The following is a 17,282-nucleotide window of genomic DNA, read 5'->3' on the forward strand; positions in this document are numbered from 1 at the left end:
AAAAAGAAAATCTCTTAATAATGTGCCGAAAGATCTCAGCCGTTGAAAACTATTATTCATTTTTTCGAACGGATTATGAGCACTGATAGCTGTGGTGAAAGAAAGCGGTTTGTACTATTTATACTTATGCGAATACATGGAATGCTAGAGTTTTAGTTCTTAGAGACTAAATAAATTTAAAATTATTTTTCAAATTTTTGATATAAATTGTAACGTAAAGTACTTTTCAATTTTGTTCCTTGATGATGGCGTTTCGAATGTTCCAGCTGAACAATATAAGAATTGTAATGTTGGTAACTTTAGTACAGTATTGTCATTTGTCAGATTAACCGTTGACGTACAAGAAAATGACATTAAAAACACGCTAAACAATTTGCCTAAGATTCACACGTGTTTTAGTGTGGTTACTTCTATTTTAATAATTTAAGTTTTACATATTGTATAAATGGGGCGTAAAGCAAAATTTGATGAAACTAAAAAAGTAAAGAAAGGACCTGGAAGAAAAGCGAGAAAGCAACCCGACCCGGTCTTTAAAAAAGGACTTCGTAAGTTATAATTTATATTGAAGTAAATGAGGTCTTTTTAGAAGTAATTATTGCATTTAGATGTTTCATCTGTAAAATTTGCTCTTAAAAGCATATCTTAATACATGATTTGATTTAGTTAGATTTACAAGTACCATTTGTACCAGTTAGCTTTCATAATGTACAAGATTTTTTATTCAGACTTTTTAATAAATCCGAAATTACGTTTATGCTCTAGTTGAAGAAGACAAAGAAGAAAAAAAATTAAGTCACAGGCAAAAACAACGAGCTGCTCGTAGAGTTAAAAAGAAGAAGGAATTAGTTGAAAAAAAGAAAGCTCTTAAAGAGGCAAAGAAAAATGTTGCTAAACAGCATGAAAAAGTGGTTAAAGATTCTGAAGAATCAGAAGAAGAAAATAACACTCCAGGTATTATTGAAAATCCCTTCAAATAATTAACTTGTGTTTAATGCTTACAATGTTTACATATTTCTTTTATATAATGCAGCTGCTGCTGAATAAATGGATGTATTTTTTTTTAATGATTGTGTAATTTTTTTCTAGGTTTCACTGATGATAATAAAGATTGGCTAAAACCCAAACAGAAAACTAAAGCTAAAGTCAAAGAATATAATTCTGATAGTGATAGTGACCAAGATAATGATGAGGATGGAGAAATATCAAATGATGAAGATCAGTCAGAAGAAGAAAAACCTAAGGACAAGTCTGGAAAAGAATCATATAAGGTCAGCTTCATTTTATAATAAAAATATTAATATTTTTTGTAGTTCCCACAGTAGAAAAAGGAGATATTACGTCTATTGGCTATTATGTTATAATGGCCAGGTTCTGATTGTAAAATTGTTGTTGGTTTAATCCAAACATTTTATAATTCATCTGCTATCTCGGTCTGTATTATCATCTGATATATGAAGCAGTGCAATTTAGAAGAGTGACAAACAAATAATCCGATTGTAAATGAGACCGTTGTTGTTCCGATTCCTATTTGCAGGAATAAATTATTTTCATTTCCTCACTTTTATTAACAAGACAAATTGTGGTGTTGGATTCCTTATCTATCAACAAGCGTATATATCAATATCTCGAGATTATGAGGAATGAAGTGTCTTAATACTATGTTATATATACCTATGCTGCTAAATGTGAGAAATAGAGTATAAACTAGGTTGTGATAAAGTAAGTTGTGAATTAAAATTATTTGTTACTTGTAGGTCGGAAAACTGGATGACTTATTTCAAGATTCTGACAATGATCAGGAGGATGACTCTGAGGAACATGGACAAAATGATAACAAAATGATTTACGATTCTGATTCAAGTGAAGATGGTAAAAGTGGAGATGGAGAAGATGATGAAGATGACGATGATGATATGCTACCCATAGAAAAAGCTAACATTAAATTGAAAAAGAAGCAGAAAATAGATAAAAAGTTAGCAGATGAAGAACTACAATTAAATATTGCCAAGCAAGATGTATTTGCTTTTCCTACTGAGGAAGAATTGGAGAACCCAACAAGTTTGCAAGATATTCATCAGAGAATCAAAGATGTTGTATCAGTGCTAAGTGATTTCAATCGTTTGAAGGAAGATGGTAGATCTAGATGTGAATATACAGACTTGCTTCTTAAAGACTTATGTATGTACTACAGTTACAATGAGTTTTTAATGGAAGTTTTAATGCAAATTTTCCCAGTGCAGGAACTGGTAGAATTCTTAGAAGCGAGTGAAGTGGCTCGTCCTTTGACAATCAGGACAAACAGCTTAAAGACTCGGCGACGAGACTTGGCCCAAGCACTAATCAACCGAGGTGTTAATTTAGATCCTGTTGGCAAATGGAGTAAAGTTGGCCTTGTAGTGTATAGTTCTACAGTACCTGTTGGTGCAACTCCTGAATATTTGGCCGGTCATTACATTTTGCAAGGAGCATCAAGTTTCTTGCCAGTTATGGCATTGGCGCCTCAAGAAAATGAACGAATATTGGACATGTGTGCGGCGCCAGGAGGCAAGGCATCTCATATAGCAGCTATTATGAAAAATACTGGTTCACTATTTGCAAATGATGCTAATAAAGAGAGAACAAAAGCCATTGTGGGTAATTTCCATAGATTGGGTGTTGTTAATGCTATTATTAGTAACTATGATGGACGACAGTTCCCAGATGTCATTAAAGGCTTTGATAGAGTTTTGCTAGATGCGCCTTGCACTGGTACTGGTGTTATAGCCAAAGATCCTAGTGTTAAAACAACTAAAGAGCAAAAAGATATTCAAAGATGTTTCAATTTGCAAAGACAGTTGCTGCTGTCTGCTATAGACTGCTGTAATGCTAAATCGAGTTCAGGAGGCTATATTGTCTATTCAACGTGTTCTATCCTGCCGGAGGAAAATGAATGGGTAGTTAACTATGCTTTGAAGAGGAGAAACGTAAAATTGGTACCAACTGGTTTGGACTTTGGCACAGAAGGCTTCGTTAAGTACAGACATCACAGATTTCATCCATCCCTAAAATTGACAAGACGATTCTACCCTCATACACACAATATGGATGGTTTCTTTGTAGCTAAATTAAAGAAGTTCTCAAATGTTATTGTAAGTATATTATCTGTTCTATATATGTTTGTATAAAGCATTTATTTTAAATAATATAACTCAAGGTCATTTTAAAAAAGATGTTTGTGGGTTTAATGCCCTCTAGGGGGAATTAATTCTTTTAATTTCCCTGCTCTGGTAAGATTGTTGAAGTGTGGAAGTGTTGTGTTTAAAATAAATCTATATATATCTAATTTGGATATACAGCAGAGAATGGAAAGTCTTGATACTAAATTCGCTCTGGCTACCATGCTATGTATTATAATGCTGTAAACCTAAAAAATAATAACTCATTTGCATACTTTACGACAGCCTGAAGCAGTAAAAGATGAAGATGATGAAGAAATCAAAGAAGGTGAAGAATCCCTACAAAATGGTGAAGCTACATCAGAAGATGAAACAAATGTAGCAAAAGGTCCGCTTAAAAGACCTGCAGATGATATAGAATCTAAAGAACCAGAAAAGAAGAAAAATAAACCTACACCTGTAGTGGCAAGGTAGATATATTATCCTACTACTTATAATATTTTAAACGTGACTTTGTGAAGATTTATGAATGTTTCTTTTACTTTCACACTAAAAGTACTGAACTCGTATATCACAATAACTAATAGGGTACAATTTATAAAAGTTATAATTTGGTTATAAAATAGTTAAAACAGGCGAAGTCGCGCGTGGGTTATTAGTTTAATTAGAGGTGAATAATAATGGAATTGTACAATTCGACTGTTTTGACTTTAATCATTAACTATCTAATATCATTAAAAGTAATCATTAAACTATTAATTGTCGTTGATTTAATTTTATAATAAAAGAAAGTTTGAAAAGTTTCTATTTTAATAGTAAAAATCAATTATTATTATTATTGAAATAAGCCACATATTTTTTTTAGTAAATCAAAAGATAATGCAGAGGTTATCACATCTACACCAACTGTTCCAACAAATGTTCCAAACAAGAAAAAGAAGAAAGCAAACAAAAAGAATAAAGGCAATTCTGATGTGCCAAACCAACAAAATGGCAGTAGTAACACAGAACAAAATAAACAACCTAATAAAGTTCAACAAAAAATAGTTAGTAAGGTTGATAAAAATACAGACAAGAAAAAAGAAAATGAAAATGCTAAAAAAGGTAAGCCAAGTCCATCATCAAAAGGTAAAGATAACGCCCAAAATAAGGCCAAAATTAATCAAGTCCCAGAAAAGGACAGTAAACCTAAAGTAGAATTAAATGTTAGTGAAGTAACAGTAAAAACAACAAGTGCTGCGAACCTACAGAATAGTCCTATGAAAAACAAAAAGAATAATAATAAAAATAAACAAAAAGGTGAACAAGTTAAACCTAGAAATAAAAATAAAGTGAAAGTAACCGAAGAAATAGCTCTGACAGTAGCAAAGAAACTTAAGAAAAATAAAAAGAAGAAACAAATTGGACAATTAAACAATAAAAAAGTTAATGCAAACAAAGCAGAAGGACCTTTAAAGAAGTTCAAAAATAATAAAAAGAAAACCAATTGACATGTTTTAAATGTTTATTAATTATAATGAATAAATTTATTTTTATTGGAAGTTGTTTTTTTACTGATGGAAATTAAACTTAAAAACATTGTTTTCACACTATAAACCTATATGTTTTTATAATATTTAATATTTTATAATTATTGTTATCTTCTGTACTGTCTGTCTGTCTTTCACCTTCTAGCAATTAAATACTATCTCGTTCTTTGATATAAAAATATATTATAATTATCTGAGAATAGTGAATACCTAAAGATTTTAAAATTTTATAGAAATTTCGTTTGAATGCCAGAACAATTCGAACCCACACCTTTTAAGTGCCATTCAAGCGCCATAAGAAATTGGTCAGTGCAGGTTGCTCAGCTTTTCTTGATCAAGGAGCACGTTTATATAATTCATGTTAGCAGAGACTACTATGTATGTAAATATATAATAAATAAAAGGTTTTAAAATAAACTAAAAACTGTAATTAAAAGCTTAAAAATTAATAAATGGACGTAGGTTTAAGTATTTTAACAGATTTAAATGTCAACATAATTTAAGTTTGACTGAGGAAACAACCCAACTATAATAGGCAGACGTCTCGTCATCATTGAGCCGTTGCGTTGGGTCCACCATCCACGCTCTTCTGACTCCAAACCATAGTCCATATTTTGGCTGCTGTGGACCACTGGTTGGCTGGAACCAATTAGTATGTACGTTCACATTCAACCACACCAAAACAAATCATAGAGATTTACATAAAAATGCATTCTACGATATAACATTAATATTATATCTTAAGATTTGAAGAAAAAAATTATATAAGTATCTGTTTAATATGCGTCTATGAGAGTAGCATATAAATAATATCTACGTTGTATAGGAAGTACATAGTATAGTAGGAACAAATGTAAGCGATTGTTGTCTCGCAATAAATATAGTTTTCTCACTCTTAAGTTGCGTGATATATATGAAATAGAAAGCACGTAATAACTTAATTCATGTTACTTTTATAAGTAGATTTTATCTTATAATACAATATTTTTTTATATTTCTTATAGTGTTCCCCTTTGTTGTATTAAGAGTTTGAAGGCTGGCTGGAGTCAAAGCTATTCAAACAAGTTTTATTGTAAATATTTTCATTTATATTAATAGTAAAATTGATTTTTTTTCCAAAAGCTTTTTAGATTTTATTAATGTGATAGTATCGTGGCCCCAAACTATAATATAATATTTATAATATTTTTTATATAATATTTTTTTCGTGCTATTTTTACATCTTTCTTCTATTATAACGTTGTTTTGTCCTGTCAGACCGTAAGAAAGACTGGGAAACAAACTTAAAGTCGTTATGTGTTTTTCTGACACTTTCCCATATTCCCATTCATCATTATCATTGATTTTCACTTGTTGAATATATAATTATTATGTTTTAAAATCTCTACTCACTATGTTTTAGAATTACGAATCAAATACTATACAGATTACAGATTTAACACTCTGATATTGCCCTTAGTAATTATTGTAGAGTAATATTATATTATTTTAATACGAACTGAACTGAAAGTGGCCTGAAAGAAACTCGGTTGTTGTGACCTGGATGTGGAACGATAGTGGGTTGATCAATAAAAAGTATTTCCAAAGAACTTATTTTAAAAAATTGCTCCGTTTCTGAGACTTCTATAGGAGAGTACTTTTTTAATACTTTTTTACTATCTTTCAGAAGTCTCTTAACGATCCCATTTCAAGTTTCCACTGGGAAATTGACCTACACGAGTAGTTCGTATCGTAGTTTAATTTCTAAAATGTGTTTCGATTGAACTTAAAAAGTACGTCAAGCTTTTATAGTAGATGTATGTGTACGTAATTAAAATTAAATATTATTAATAAAATGTTCGTTCGAAATCAAAATTCTTAATTAAAATATATACTTTTCAACATTTTCATAAACAGAAAAAAAGCAAAGTGGAGAGAAAACACGAGGAAAGCAGACCACACCATCAGATGGGACTAATAATGCACAAGAGAGAGAGATTTTCATCGACAATTTAAATATATGGAGCTATATAATGTACATGATATACTTTTCTCTGCAATATATTTCGTAGCTTGTTTTTCTCTGTGACATGTTTCGTAGCATGTTTTAGGGTATAACTTGAAAATGTTAAGATTTGCCTTTGAAAATGACAAGAAACAAAATACATGAGCTTTGTTTTATAATATTCCAGATTTTATATACATTTTAATTTAGAATCATACTTGCTCATAATAATCATCTTAATTTCTATCTTGCTATTGAAAAAAATACTTTAGCGAAAAGATTTCTATTACATAGTCTCTGTTCCCATCTTGGAGCGGACCAGTTCTAATCTTGTGATTAGAACTGGTCAAACAAAAATCACGGACCTCACAAAGCGATGTCGGCCTCATACTTCCCGGGATCTGAGGTTGAAGCTTCCCTTGCCGGGTCGCCGTAGCTACGTGCTACGATCCTTAATGGAGCCGTAGTCCGCGCAGCCCCGCGACCCCCTCGCCCCCGCGCTCGGAAGCTGCCAGTATCCCGCGGACCGCGCTGTCGACTTCACACGTACGACTTACGCTTCCACATATAAAAAAAATATTCCCCCTAATAAAAATATATTAAAAATTGATTTTTAATATAGTGCTCGTTCCATCTCGTCTGTAAAGTGTGGGTTTCATTTATTGTGTTAGTTTTTTTTGGAGCGGAAAAGCTTTGGGTGGGACGCTTTGTCCGTACTACGCCCGATGGAGGCTGTACCGCGCAGCATCCCTGTCCTCCTCCACATATAAAAGCGGTGCAAGTAACTGCGCTCGACAACTATTCATTTGTTCAGTTTTGTGTTGAGATTATTTCTATATGTGCTGTATTTTCTTTTGTGGTTTATGGTATTTCACTTTTGATATTTATTTTTGATTTCTTTTAATATTTTTTTTATGAAATTTTCTTATTTATAGTCTAGTTTTTTTTTATAATGGAAAAAGAGCGCAATCAATTGTTTTACATATTTCTAATATTTACATTACATGACAAAATTCATTTTTTTTATTTAGATTTACATATATTTTTTTATTTAATTCAAAGTATATAAAAAGAAATCAATAGATTCGCCAATGATAAGTTATAACCTGGTACATCTTGAATCTAAACGTAATTAATTAAAGGGCGCGTGTTACACCGACGCTAATGAGTCCACGTTTCCCGTGCAAGTACCTACAAGTGTAGAGGAGGGCCCTCCAAGCAAATAGGCCACGGGATTCACTCCAGCTCTACGATACAGGCGGCAATTTTGTATTAAATTCTATAGAATATGTGATATAAAAAAAAATATTTTATTTTTTCAACGGAAAATGAGCGGAGTGTATTAACACTGGTTTTCCTCTACCTACCCTACCTACTATATGCGAAAAACAGTGTTTTATAAAAAAATTAGAAACGAATTTATTATGATAGAAAATAATTGCATCTACGTATTCTAAAAAAATGTTTCAAGAGGAGAGAAAATAAAATTATATACAGTTCACATATAATATAGTAGTATAGTATAGTAATATAGTAGTATTATAGTAACCTAAAAATATTATATATAGAACTTTTGTCATCTATTATATCTTTATGACCTACTTAGATTACAATACAATTAAAATTAAGCCTTACTAACCACCGTGAAAATATTGATAAGGAATTTTTATACGATATTTTTATACTTTATAAATATTGAAAAATAATAATTATTTGAAATTGAACTATATATAACCATATTAAAATATCAAGTTTTAATTTCCATTTATACATAACAAAAAATATCGCCATTGTATTTGTCACAGTCATTAACATTACCGTATTTTCTCATATAAGAAGTGAAAGAAGATAACGTTCATTGTACGTAGGCTTTCGGGGCGCAGGGGCAGAAGCGTGTGACTGTAACGCGATGGTCGCGGGTTCGATTTCCACTCCGAGGACTGAATTATGTAATATTTTCCTTTCTTCGCTTTTTATTTCGCCACTCATCACGCAATGCCTCGAAAAATTCAGCGAATGGTAGGGAAGGGAAGGTCTTAACATTAGGTTCCCTCTGCGTACCCTGCTATGTGCTGTATACAGCGTCAAGCTGAAAAAAAATATTGCCATCTAATTTATTGATTATTTAAAATTAAAACAATAAATTTGCAACACCGACAAATAATTATGTAAATATATAGTATATTGCTAGAATTTTTATTTGTACAGTGTCAGGTCTTGATAAACTAAGACAAATAATGCACAACGCGTATCACTTTCACGTCGCACGCGCATACTGGCTACTGTATTTTGCAATCATTATAAAATATTTGAAATTTATTTAAGTCACTGTTGTTTAAATTACAATTTAAATTATCAAAGTAAAAAGTTTGTACGATAAAATGTAATATAAAAAATATAATTTTTGTTTGCTTCACGATGTATCCTGCACCAGGACTGACAGAACCTGGGAACCTAGTGTTAAAATACTCAGTTCCCATTAAGACACTTCACTTCCCCATTTTCCGCCGAATTCTGGAAGCAATGTGTGTTGAGTGGCGGAAGTCAACACCAAAAGCTTTGCCTTGACATCAGAGCGAAGAAATGAAAATGTTAAATATTCCATTTCCTCGAATGAGAATCGAACCCACAACCTGTCGCGTCATACGCTTGTGTTGACGACTGTCTTTCGCTATATATGACTATTTTCTAAAGTTCTGAATATAAAATTTAAAATGATCCATGCCAGAAACTCTCTGTTGTACTCGTAAGTGGTTCTATAAAGCCATTTTCCATTTTAAGTATTGAATTGGCCTATGGAGTTTGTGAATGACATAAACTGGCAGTGTGCCCGGCCATTCACTCTTGTTTTCTCGTAAAATAACCCTACCTTGTTTAATATGCACTTTATTTAGATGTTGATGCCGATATATATTCTAGATTTTTATCGTTTAAATAATAAAAAAAAAAACAGAAAACTTGTTTATAATGTTAACAAAAAGTATATACTCGTACATATGCCATACTAGTATTTGACTAGATTCTAATGTAAAACATCTTGCTTTAATACAAATACATTAACGTGCGATTATGGCTCTTACATTTTAAATTTTTAATGGTATGAAAAAGGAATAATTTTATCCTAAATAACATAAAATACGTAAGCAACACGATATATTTTACTTGACCTGACATTTCTGCATATCAACCGTTTTATAGTAGTTTCTATTATACTTTGCAAGAATTTGTATTCTCGACTGTTTCTTATGTTAGATGGCTTGAGGCACGTTGTGAATATTCGTACGTTGCATCCGATATCCCTAAACTTTGGCAGATTTCCAATGCTCCGAATGAGTCTGGAAATTTTCATTATTATTGAATTGTTTAATAACAAATCAAAGTAAGCGACTTGTTAGAAAATTATGATGAAATATGATATTTCGATTTATTACTTCAAAAATATATTTACTTGAATACAGTACCAGCAGCTTTATATTTGTAGAGTTAGTAGCTGAGATGAGATAACAAGATGAAATCATTATTGAATTAGAGCAATGTAGACAAATGTTTTCATCACTGTTTAACAGATATACTTACATATATACAATTGTGAATATTGTTATTTCATATAATAATGAACATTTAATTCTTAGTTAATTCATTTAAGATCACTTTTCTAAAATTTCCTATGTTACTTTAAAAAAAACGAGGATGAGGTAAAAGAAAAATTAACTTAACCCCATGTTAAAACACGGTTAAAGGGCTTATAAAATGGATTAAACATTTTAATGGAGACAAGAATAGGTTAGTGGAGGCTTCACGGGAGGCCTAATTAAATGACTTTTTTTATTTCAATATCTGCCGGCACGGCGTTGCGCTCACACTGTGCCCTAGTTCCTTCTACGCTGAAATGTTCTTTCAATACGAGGCCATTTTGAGTAAGGTTTCATTATAGCATAGCTTCATTCCTTTATTACCGGGCTATTGTTGTACGCTTGCTTTGTGGAAATGTATTGTAAATTAAACTACCCGAATCCTGAAACGTGTTCATATTTTATTATTCGAAAAGAAACCTATTGGTAGGAGGGGGAGGCCTGGGTTGACCTTCGCAAGCACAGTATCAAAGATACTGGAGGAATGTCACGTAAAAAGCGTGAGGACCCCCCGAAGGGCATGTATAGAAGAAGAGGTTGATGACAGTGAACGAGGCGAAAGAGGTATGTAGAGACCGTAGAGTTGACGCTCCGTACTCTCTGACTACCCCGCTAGGGATAAAGCTTGAAGTTAAGTTAAAGTTTGTTTGCGATGGTTAATAATACAGAATTAATTTTCGGATTGCTAAGAATTTCTATAAATTTCTTTATCACTGTAATATAAGCATTACTAGAATTTGAAAAATATTAAGTCATCTTTAAATGCTAAATTGTATATTAAAATACCTGTATATAAATAAAAGGTTTCTTGTACTTCCTACTTGTTCCTAATTGTTTAGTCTGGTTGACGTCTAGACGTAATATAATCGTATATAATATAATGATATTTTCTTATATATGATAATACATATATCTTTAAGCATTATTTATTATCTTTATCGATAATAACGTATTCCTTATTCAAAATTGTCCTTATAGTGCGAGATATGGAAGCTTGATTAAATAGCCTTGTTAAGTTTATACGGTCTCACTTCTATCCAAATGCAAAACTCTTTAACTTTTGAGACTATATTTTAAACTTAGTAAACTTTAAATGATTGAATTTGCTAGACGTTTAAATTTCTCTAATTCTAATGTTAGAAAAATTCTCGGCTTACTTAATAAATAGGTATACTTTAAAAAGGGAGGCAGGCATTAGTTTTGTATCAATAATTTAACAACGACTATAAATATTAAACATATGAAATCTTAAAAGAATACTAAAGAGTAATCTTACCTAAACTTTAACGTACATTGTTAAAATCAGCTTCACGCTGTATCCCGCACACAGCAGGATAGGCAGAGGGAACGTAGTGTTAAGATACTCCGTTCCCCATTGCACATTGTACATTAATAATAATAATAATAAAAGTCTTTATTGCACATTTACAAGAATTACTTACGATGAATGTATTAGGACATAAAATGCACAAAGGCGGCCTTATCACTAAAAGTGATCTCTTCCAGGCAACCAATCCAAGGATAGGATACATCTAAGAGTTAGGGCAAAATGTGGTGCAAAGCTTACGTAAACTTAATAAATATAAAACCTATACATACAATACATAATACATATAAATATACACATATATACATATATACATACATATATACATTCATACAAACTATATTGCAAATAAATAAATACATCATTATTTATTAAAGTTACCTAAGTTAACAATCATTAAATCCTAATACCTCACTTAGCTACAAAGAAAAATTTAGAACAGAGTAATTTCTCTTCTGAAAATTACATTTTCGCCGGGGCGGGCTACCCCCATTACATTACACAGGACCGGAGCGCCATAAAGAAACCATACTAACGGATTTTTCATAAATATTTACACCGGGTCCATTTAATGTACGTGCTGCCCCGCCTGTAATAATAACTTGAATTTTTGATATACCAAACTTAACATTTATACTCTTGTTATACGATTCTTGTATATCTAGTTATATTATTTTAAAATGTGTATGCAGTAAAAAATTAAAACAAATAGGTAAATTTTGCATATATTATTTTACACGTTGGTCGTATTTTTCAAAATTCAGATGTTTTATGTATTTTGTTACTTTTTTAATGTGAGCTTTTTAGATACCATTTGTTCATTCTAATATAGCGAAGAAAATATTTTAGGCAGTTACAAAGTTTAAAATAATTATTCAGATTTTAAATTTCTATGTTTATTTCTAAATTACAAGTTTTTATTTATAAAATTAAGGTCAGTGTAAATTAAGAAACTCCCTTATAAAATGTTACAGTTTCTAATATATTAAAAATAAACAAAAGTGAAACAAGCTAAGAGCAATCACGGTATAATTTAAACAAGTATCGCTTTACATTCCTTAATCGATGTCGTCAAAGAAATTTCTGCAAACATTCGGTTAGAAAATATACTTTTGGATAAGCAAATTAGATGTCGTTGGGAGCTTTCAGGGGAAAATAACCGAGAGGATCTCAAGTCCTTTACCTTTTTGATGTTTACCCTCACGGTGTTTGAGAATGTAATAACCCATTTTAGAGCGGTTCTATATCGTGGAACGTTTTTATGGTGGCTATAGTATTTAATAGATTATAAACATAGTTTTATTTATTTACTTAAGAATGTAATTATTGCATTTTATTGTCTCGTGGAGATTACAGGTTCAAATTCTATATTAAACTTGCCTAATACTAATTTCTTAGTTACTTAACATAAAAACATAGCAACAAATAATTAATATAAATTAGGCTAATTAATGTTTGATCGTCAGGGGATATTGTCGTTAATTACATATTATTATTACCCATAATACTAACGAAACGCTAATGAAATGAATTCCCTGTTGATTAAGAAAATTGTATTCCACATGTCACCTGTCAAATTTGGGGGTTGGGGGTTGGGAAAAAGTAATTTCGCAGCGTCACGGAGGACGTGTCACGTTACAGGAGTGTCATTTTTCCAGGCCTAATGAGACGGGCTCGGTACTTCCGTGCACGCCTTGTTAATAGTTTGTGGTAAGAAACGTTTTGTCACCTTTGTTCAGTTAGTTAACTTGTTCTGAGGATGACTTTATATCTAAATTGAAATTTTTTTTTCAAGATACAAGTATTATGTCTAAAAACTGATTTTATAATATCGTACATACCGTAGTATAATTATTTAAATCTAATGTTTAATTGTGATTTTTGGTATAAGAAAGTACCAAATGATATTAATTTCATATACGTGTCTCTAAAGACAGCAAAGTGCGGCGTTGAGTTCTGCCACTCAACACGCAATGCCTCCAGAATTTGGCAGAAAATGTAGAACGGAGTGTCTTAACACTAAGTTCCCTCTGCCTACCCTGCTGTGTGCGGGATATAGCATAAAGCTGTTTCTCTAAAGATAACATCGTACTCTATGGAATCGTAAAATAAATGTTATAAGTTAAAAACTAAATCTATAGAGTTTTAATCAAAAATATTATGCTGCATTTATTTCCTAACGATATCAAGTAGAAAATGGAAAACGCATCTCATAGATAATACAACTATTTATTATTATAGATAGATATATGTACGAGTATAGCAAGCATTATATAAGTCTTTCATTGTTTATATCCCATGAGTATTTTATCTTCACTTATTAAGTATTCTGCAGGGATTGTGAGTCGTATTTCTTGTTGCCGGAACTTTTTAATGTACCCATCTGTTCCTAGAGTTTAACTAATCGGACCTACTTAAGAATATCAAAGTAGTATGAATGAACGTTGACAATTGTTAAATATCCTCATTTATTATTTAAGTACTCATATATGTGCTTTACTTTAAAATCATGTAATTTTGGTATTTCCATAGATTGCGTTTGGAAATATAATGGAATAATAGTTATACTTCACTGCTAACATTTTAGAGACTAAGGCTTAAATTCTAATTTCAGATCTCTCTTGATTTTTGGCAGTCGTCTTAAATCAGTTGCCGTGTTTAAATGTATGTTATTAGAAAACGTTAAAAATAATATTATGATCTATTTTAATCATTAAACGGGCAATATTAAGGTAAACTCATACTATGCCTCTGGCTATATATCAATTTTGTATTGAAAGTAAATTGTTATAACATTAAAATACCACTACATTCACAGTTCCAAAAGGCAACAGATAATAATATCTCATTTAAACGTCAACATACTCTATAGATAATAAATTTATCATATATCTTTAGGTTTTACTTTTCATACAAGTACTTTTACCAGAACAAGTGTCCGTGAAGCCAGAGCCAGCTGGGCATAACAGATGCCGAAGTATTGCATAAATATCAGAGTTAGGTGGCCCGGATCTAGCCGCGTAGGATAGCCTTCCCCATTGCAGCGGAATGATTTGAGGCCATATCAAATTGTCCTCTTCCTCGCGTCACCACAGTCAATAATTGCCTCTATGTCCACCGACACAAGCTGTATAATCACATGGCATATACTCCCGGGAACTCTTTTAAAGAGCAGGATGACGGGTAGTACTGTTTTAAGTTGTTCTGGGCACATGTGAGTAATGTCAGACATTATGATAGCTCTAATTTGTATTGTTTCTCGGGTCTTGAGTTCATTTCTCACGGTTTCAGTCGTTCAGCGTGTGAGATGGATCTGTCACCTGTGGATCATTTACCATAATCTGATAAATGATGTGAATTCGAGAGCTTTAGTAGATACCTATATCGTTATGAATTGCTCTTATAATAATATATTTAATTCGTAACTGAGGTTTAGTATAATAATAGTAAACAATTTCCTGAAAGGTACCAGAATAGATTGAAAAATACCATGAATTTACATGTTTTGAGACGTTATTTTTAAAAGTAATATTTTTGATTTATTTCACATGCGGATATTAGCACTAAGTTCCCTCTACCTACTCAGTTATATGCGGGATATACCTCACGCTGTATCCCACACTTAGCAGGGTAGGCAGAGAAAATCTAATGTTGGGACACTCCGTTAATTATTTCCGATCTCCTGTTTTTGCTGAATTCTGGAGACCTTTTGAGTTTTACCTTTTTAGTTAACAGAACGAGGAAATGTAAATATGAAATATTTCAATTCCTCGCATAGAAATCGAATCCACAACCTGTGTAACATAAGCAAAAAGCAGAAATAACAATACTAATGACTAATTCGGTAGATTTAAATCTGGCAATGTTAATACAATGTGAAGATTAGTATAGTACTTTAACAGATGTTTTTATCATATGGTTGCGTTACTCTGGTGACATTTGGTGGTTCATAATATTTCGTTCTGGTAGCCTTGTTCTATATTACTCACAGATGCTCTCACCCATTCAATTAGTCGTTGATATTTACAGAAGACTCTCGTTCAATTAATTTATAGATTGGTTTTAGGATAACATTGTATTGTATACTATAAGCTGTAATTACTTGTTATTCTTCTTTCTTTTACAAGCTTTACTTTCTTTATCCATGTAGGTCTGTTTTATATGTATACATATAAAGTAATTAATAGTTGAGGCCGCCTCTTACTGTAACACGACGGTTGCGGGTTCGATCCCTGGGTGGAAGAGGTGCCACACTCAACATGCAATGCCTCGAAAAATTCGCGGATAGCGGTGAACGGAGTGTCATAACACTATGGTAGTGACTCCTAACACATTAATAAATAATGAAGTCGAGATATCTTTTACAGTACCAAAAAAAAATCGTAGGGGTGCAAAAATATAAAAGTGCAATATTAATATCTTAATGTATATTTAGCTCTGGCAATGGAACCTATTCAAGTCGACCTCATTTTCTAACAGTCCCGAGGCCTCTTTGCTGCAGTCTTCACGGTACCTGTGCGGCCACAGTTGCCAGTGTTCACTTCTTACATTATATTCTTTATTTCAAGTGCACTAAGGGTTGCAATACAGCGTTTACTTATTATCCAGGGCTTCGTACGATACTTCGTAAAAACAGACTTTCATATCTTGTCTCGACCCATTTTTAAAATGGAAATGTCTCTTGGTAAAATATTTTTAAATTGTTACATTTTTATGAGAAATTAATGAAGTCTATGGTTTTCAGTTTAATTAAAAATAGCTTCACGATGTATCCAGGTGCTGGTTGTCTCTGCCTACATCTTACACAGCAGTGTAGGTTGCCTATTGTTGTGTACACTCTGTTCCCCAATTTCCGACGATTTCCAGAGCCATTGCGTGTTTAATGGCGAAACTCAACGCCGCGCTTTGTCTTACATCAGAGCATTGAAATGAAAATTGAATATTTCATTTTCTCGAGTGGGATCGAACCCACGACTTGTCGCGTTTACAGACTAACCTCAATTCACACACAACGAATATGTTATTATTCGAGCAAAACTAAACATTTTTTGAAGAAATACGATATTTGCCTCCATTCTTTCGTTTCTAAGCATTTCCTAAGAATATTTTCAGGCCTAGCCTTTACTAACTGCTTATTGATAACCCTCGTTGTGTCCCAGCTACTACGAGTACAAGGGCTCTCGACCAAGTATCACTTTCATTGGATATATTGGTTTCGTATCACGTTTCACATTCGTTGGAACTTCGAGCGCTGCAAATTACTTGGGCCGGGGGCGTTAGACAATTTATATAATATACATATCTTAGTTGTAATTTGTAGTTGTAATTTCTAGTGGTAATTTCTAGTGGTAATTTCTAGTGGTAATTTCTAGTGGTATTTTCTAGTGGTCATTTCTAGTGGTAATTTCTAGTGGTAATTGGTAGTAGTAACTTCTAGTAGTAATTTCTAGACATATTGGTATAATACGCTTTTCTTATTCCTTTGTTTCCTTTACGGCAAGTTACTCCTAATGTGTGCGTAATTCAGTAGATTTCTTGGTTAAGTTGTTTTAGATTGACTTGATATTTCTCCATTGTTGGGCTTAGAGTGAAGTAACAGTCATTTGCTGATGTAATACGAAGATGGGTTTTAATTTCTTTTTTGCTAAGGGAATA

The 17,282-nt window shown here is 32.1% G+C and overlaps 2 protein-coding genes across 5 annotated transcripts in view; both read left to right on the top strand.

The window, feature by feature from the left end:
- Positions 1-306: 306 nt before the first annotated feature.
- On the top strand, positions 307-4,696 carry LOC146527611 (uncharacterized). The gene is made up of 6 exons (XM_085204290.1): positions 307-545; positions 763-951; positions 1,087-1,268; positions 1,755-3,128; positions 3,441-3,625; positions 4,021-4,696. Exons 1-6 carry the CDS (start codon positions 446-448, stop codon positions 4,643-4,645), a joined length of 2,655 nt encoding a protein of 884 aa, XP_085060416.1. The 5' UTR covers positions 307-445; the 3' UTR covers positions 4,646-4,696.
- A 2,485-nt stretch (positions 4,697-7,181) lies between these two features.
- The window catches only part of LOC146527612 (plasma membrane ascorbate-dependent reductase CYBRD1-like), a 48,033-nt gene continuing 37,932 nt past the window's right edge, over positions 7,182-17,282 (top strand). For 3 of the 4 annotated variants that reach the window (XM_085205427.1, XM_085205430.1, XM_085205429.1), the window contains exon 1: positions 7,182-7,534. The gene's annotated coding sequence lies outside the window, so the exon portion shown is untranslated. The remainder of the gene's footprint in view (positions 7,535-17,282) is intronic. The other variant, XM_085205428.1, reaches the window with a different exon arrangement.

This window comes from Heliconius melpomene, chromosome 20, assembly GCF_056956725.1.
Source record: "Heliconius melpomene rosina isolate 202511_hmr_F chromosome 20, ASM5695672v1, whole genome shotgun sequence".
Classification (NCBI taxonomy): Eukaryota; Metazoa; Arthropoda; class Insecta; order Lepidoptera; family Nymphalidae; genus Heliconius; species Heliconius melpomene.

Coding starts and splice junctions, on each gene's coding strand:
- LOC146527611 (XM_085204290.1), top strand. CDS start 446: ATGGGGCGTAAAGCAAAATTTGATGAAACTAAAAAAGTAAAGAAAGGA. Junction 1,269..1,754: donor CTGGAAAAGAATCATATAAG/GTCAGCTTCATT, acceptor TGTTACTTGTAG/GTCGGAAAACTGGATGACTT. Junction 3,626..4,020: donor CCTACACCTGTAGTGGCAAG/GTAGATATATTA, acceptor TATTTTTTTTAG/TAAATCAAAAGATAATGCAG.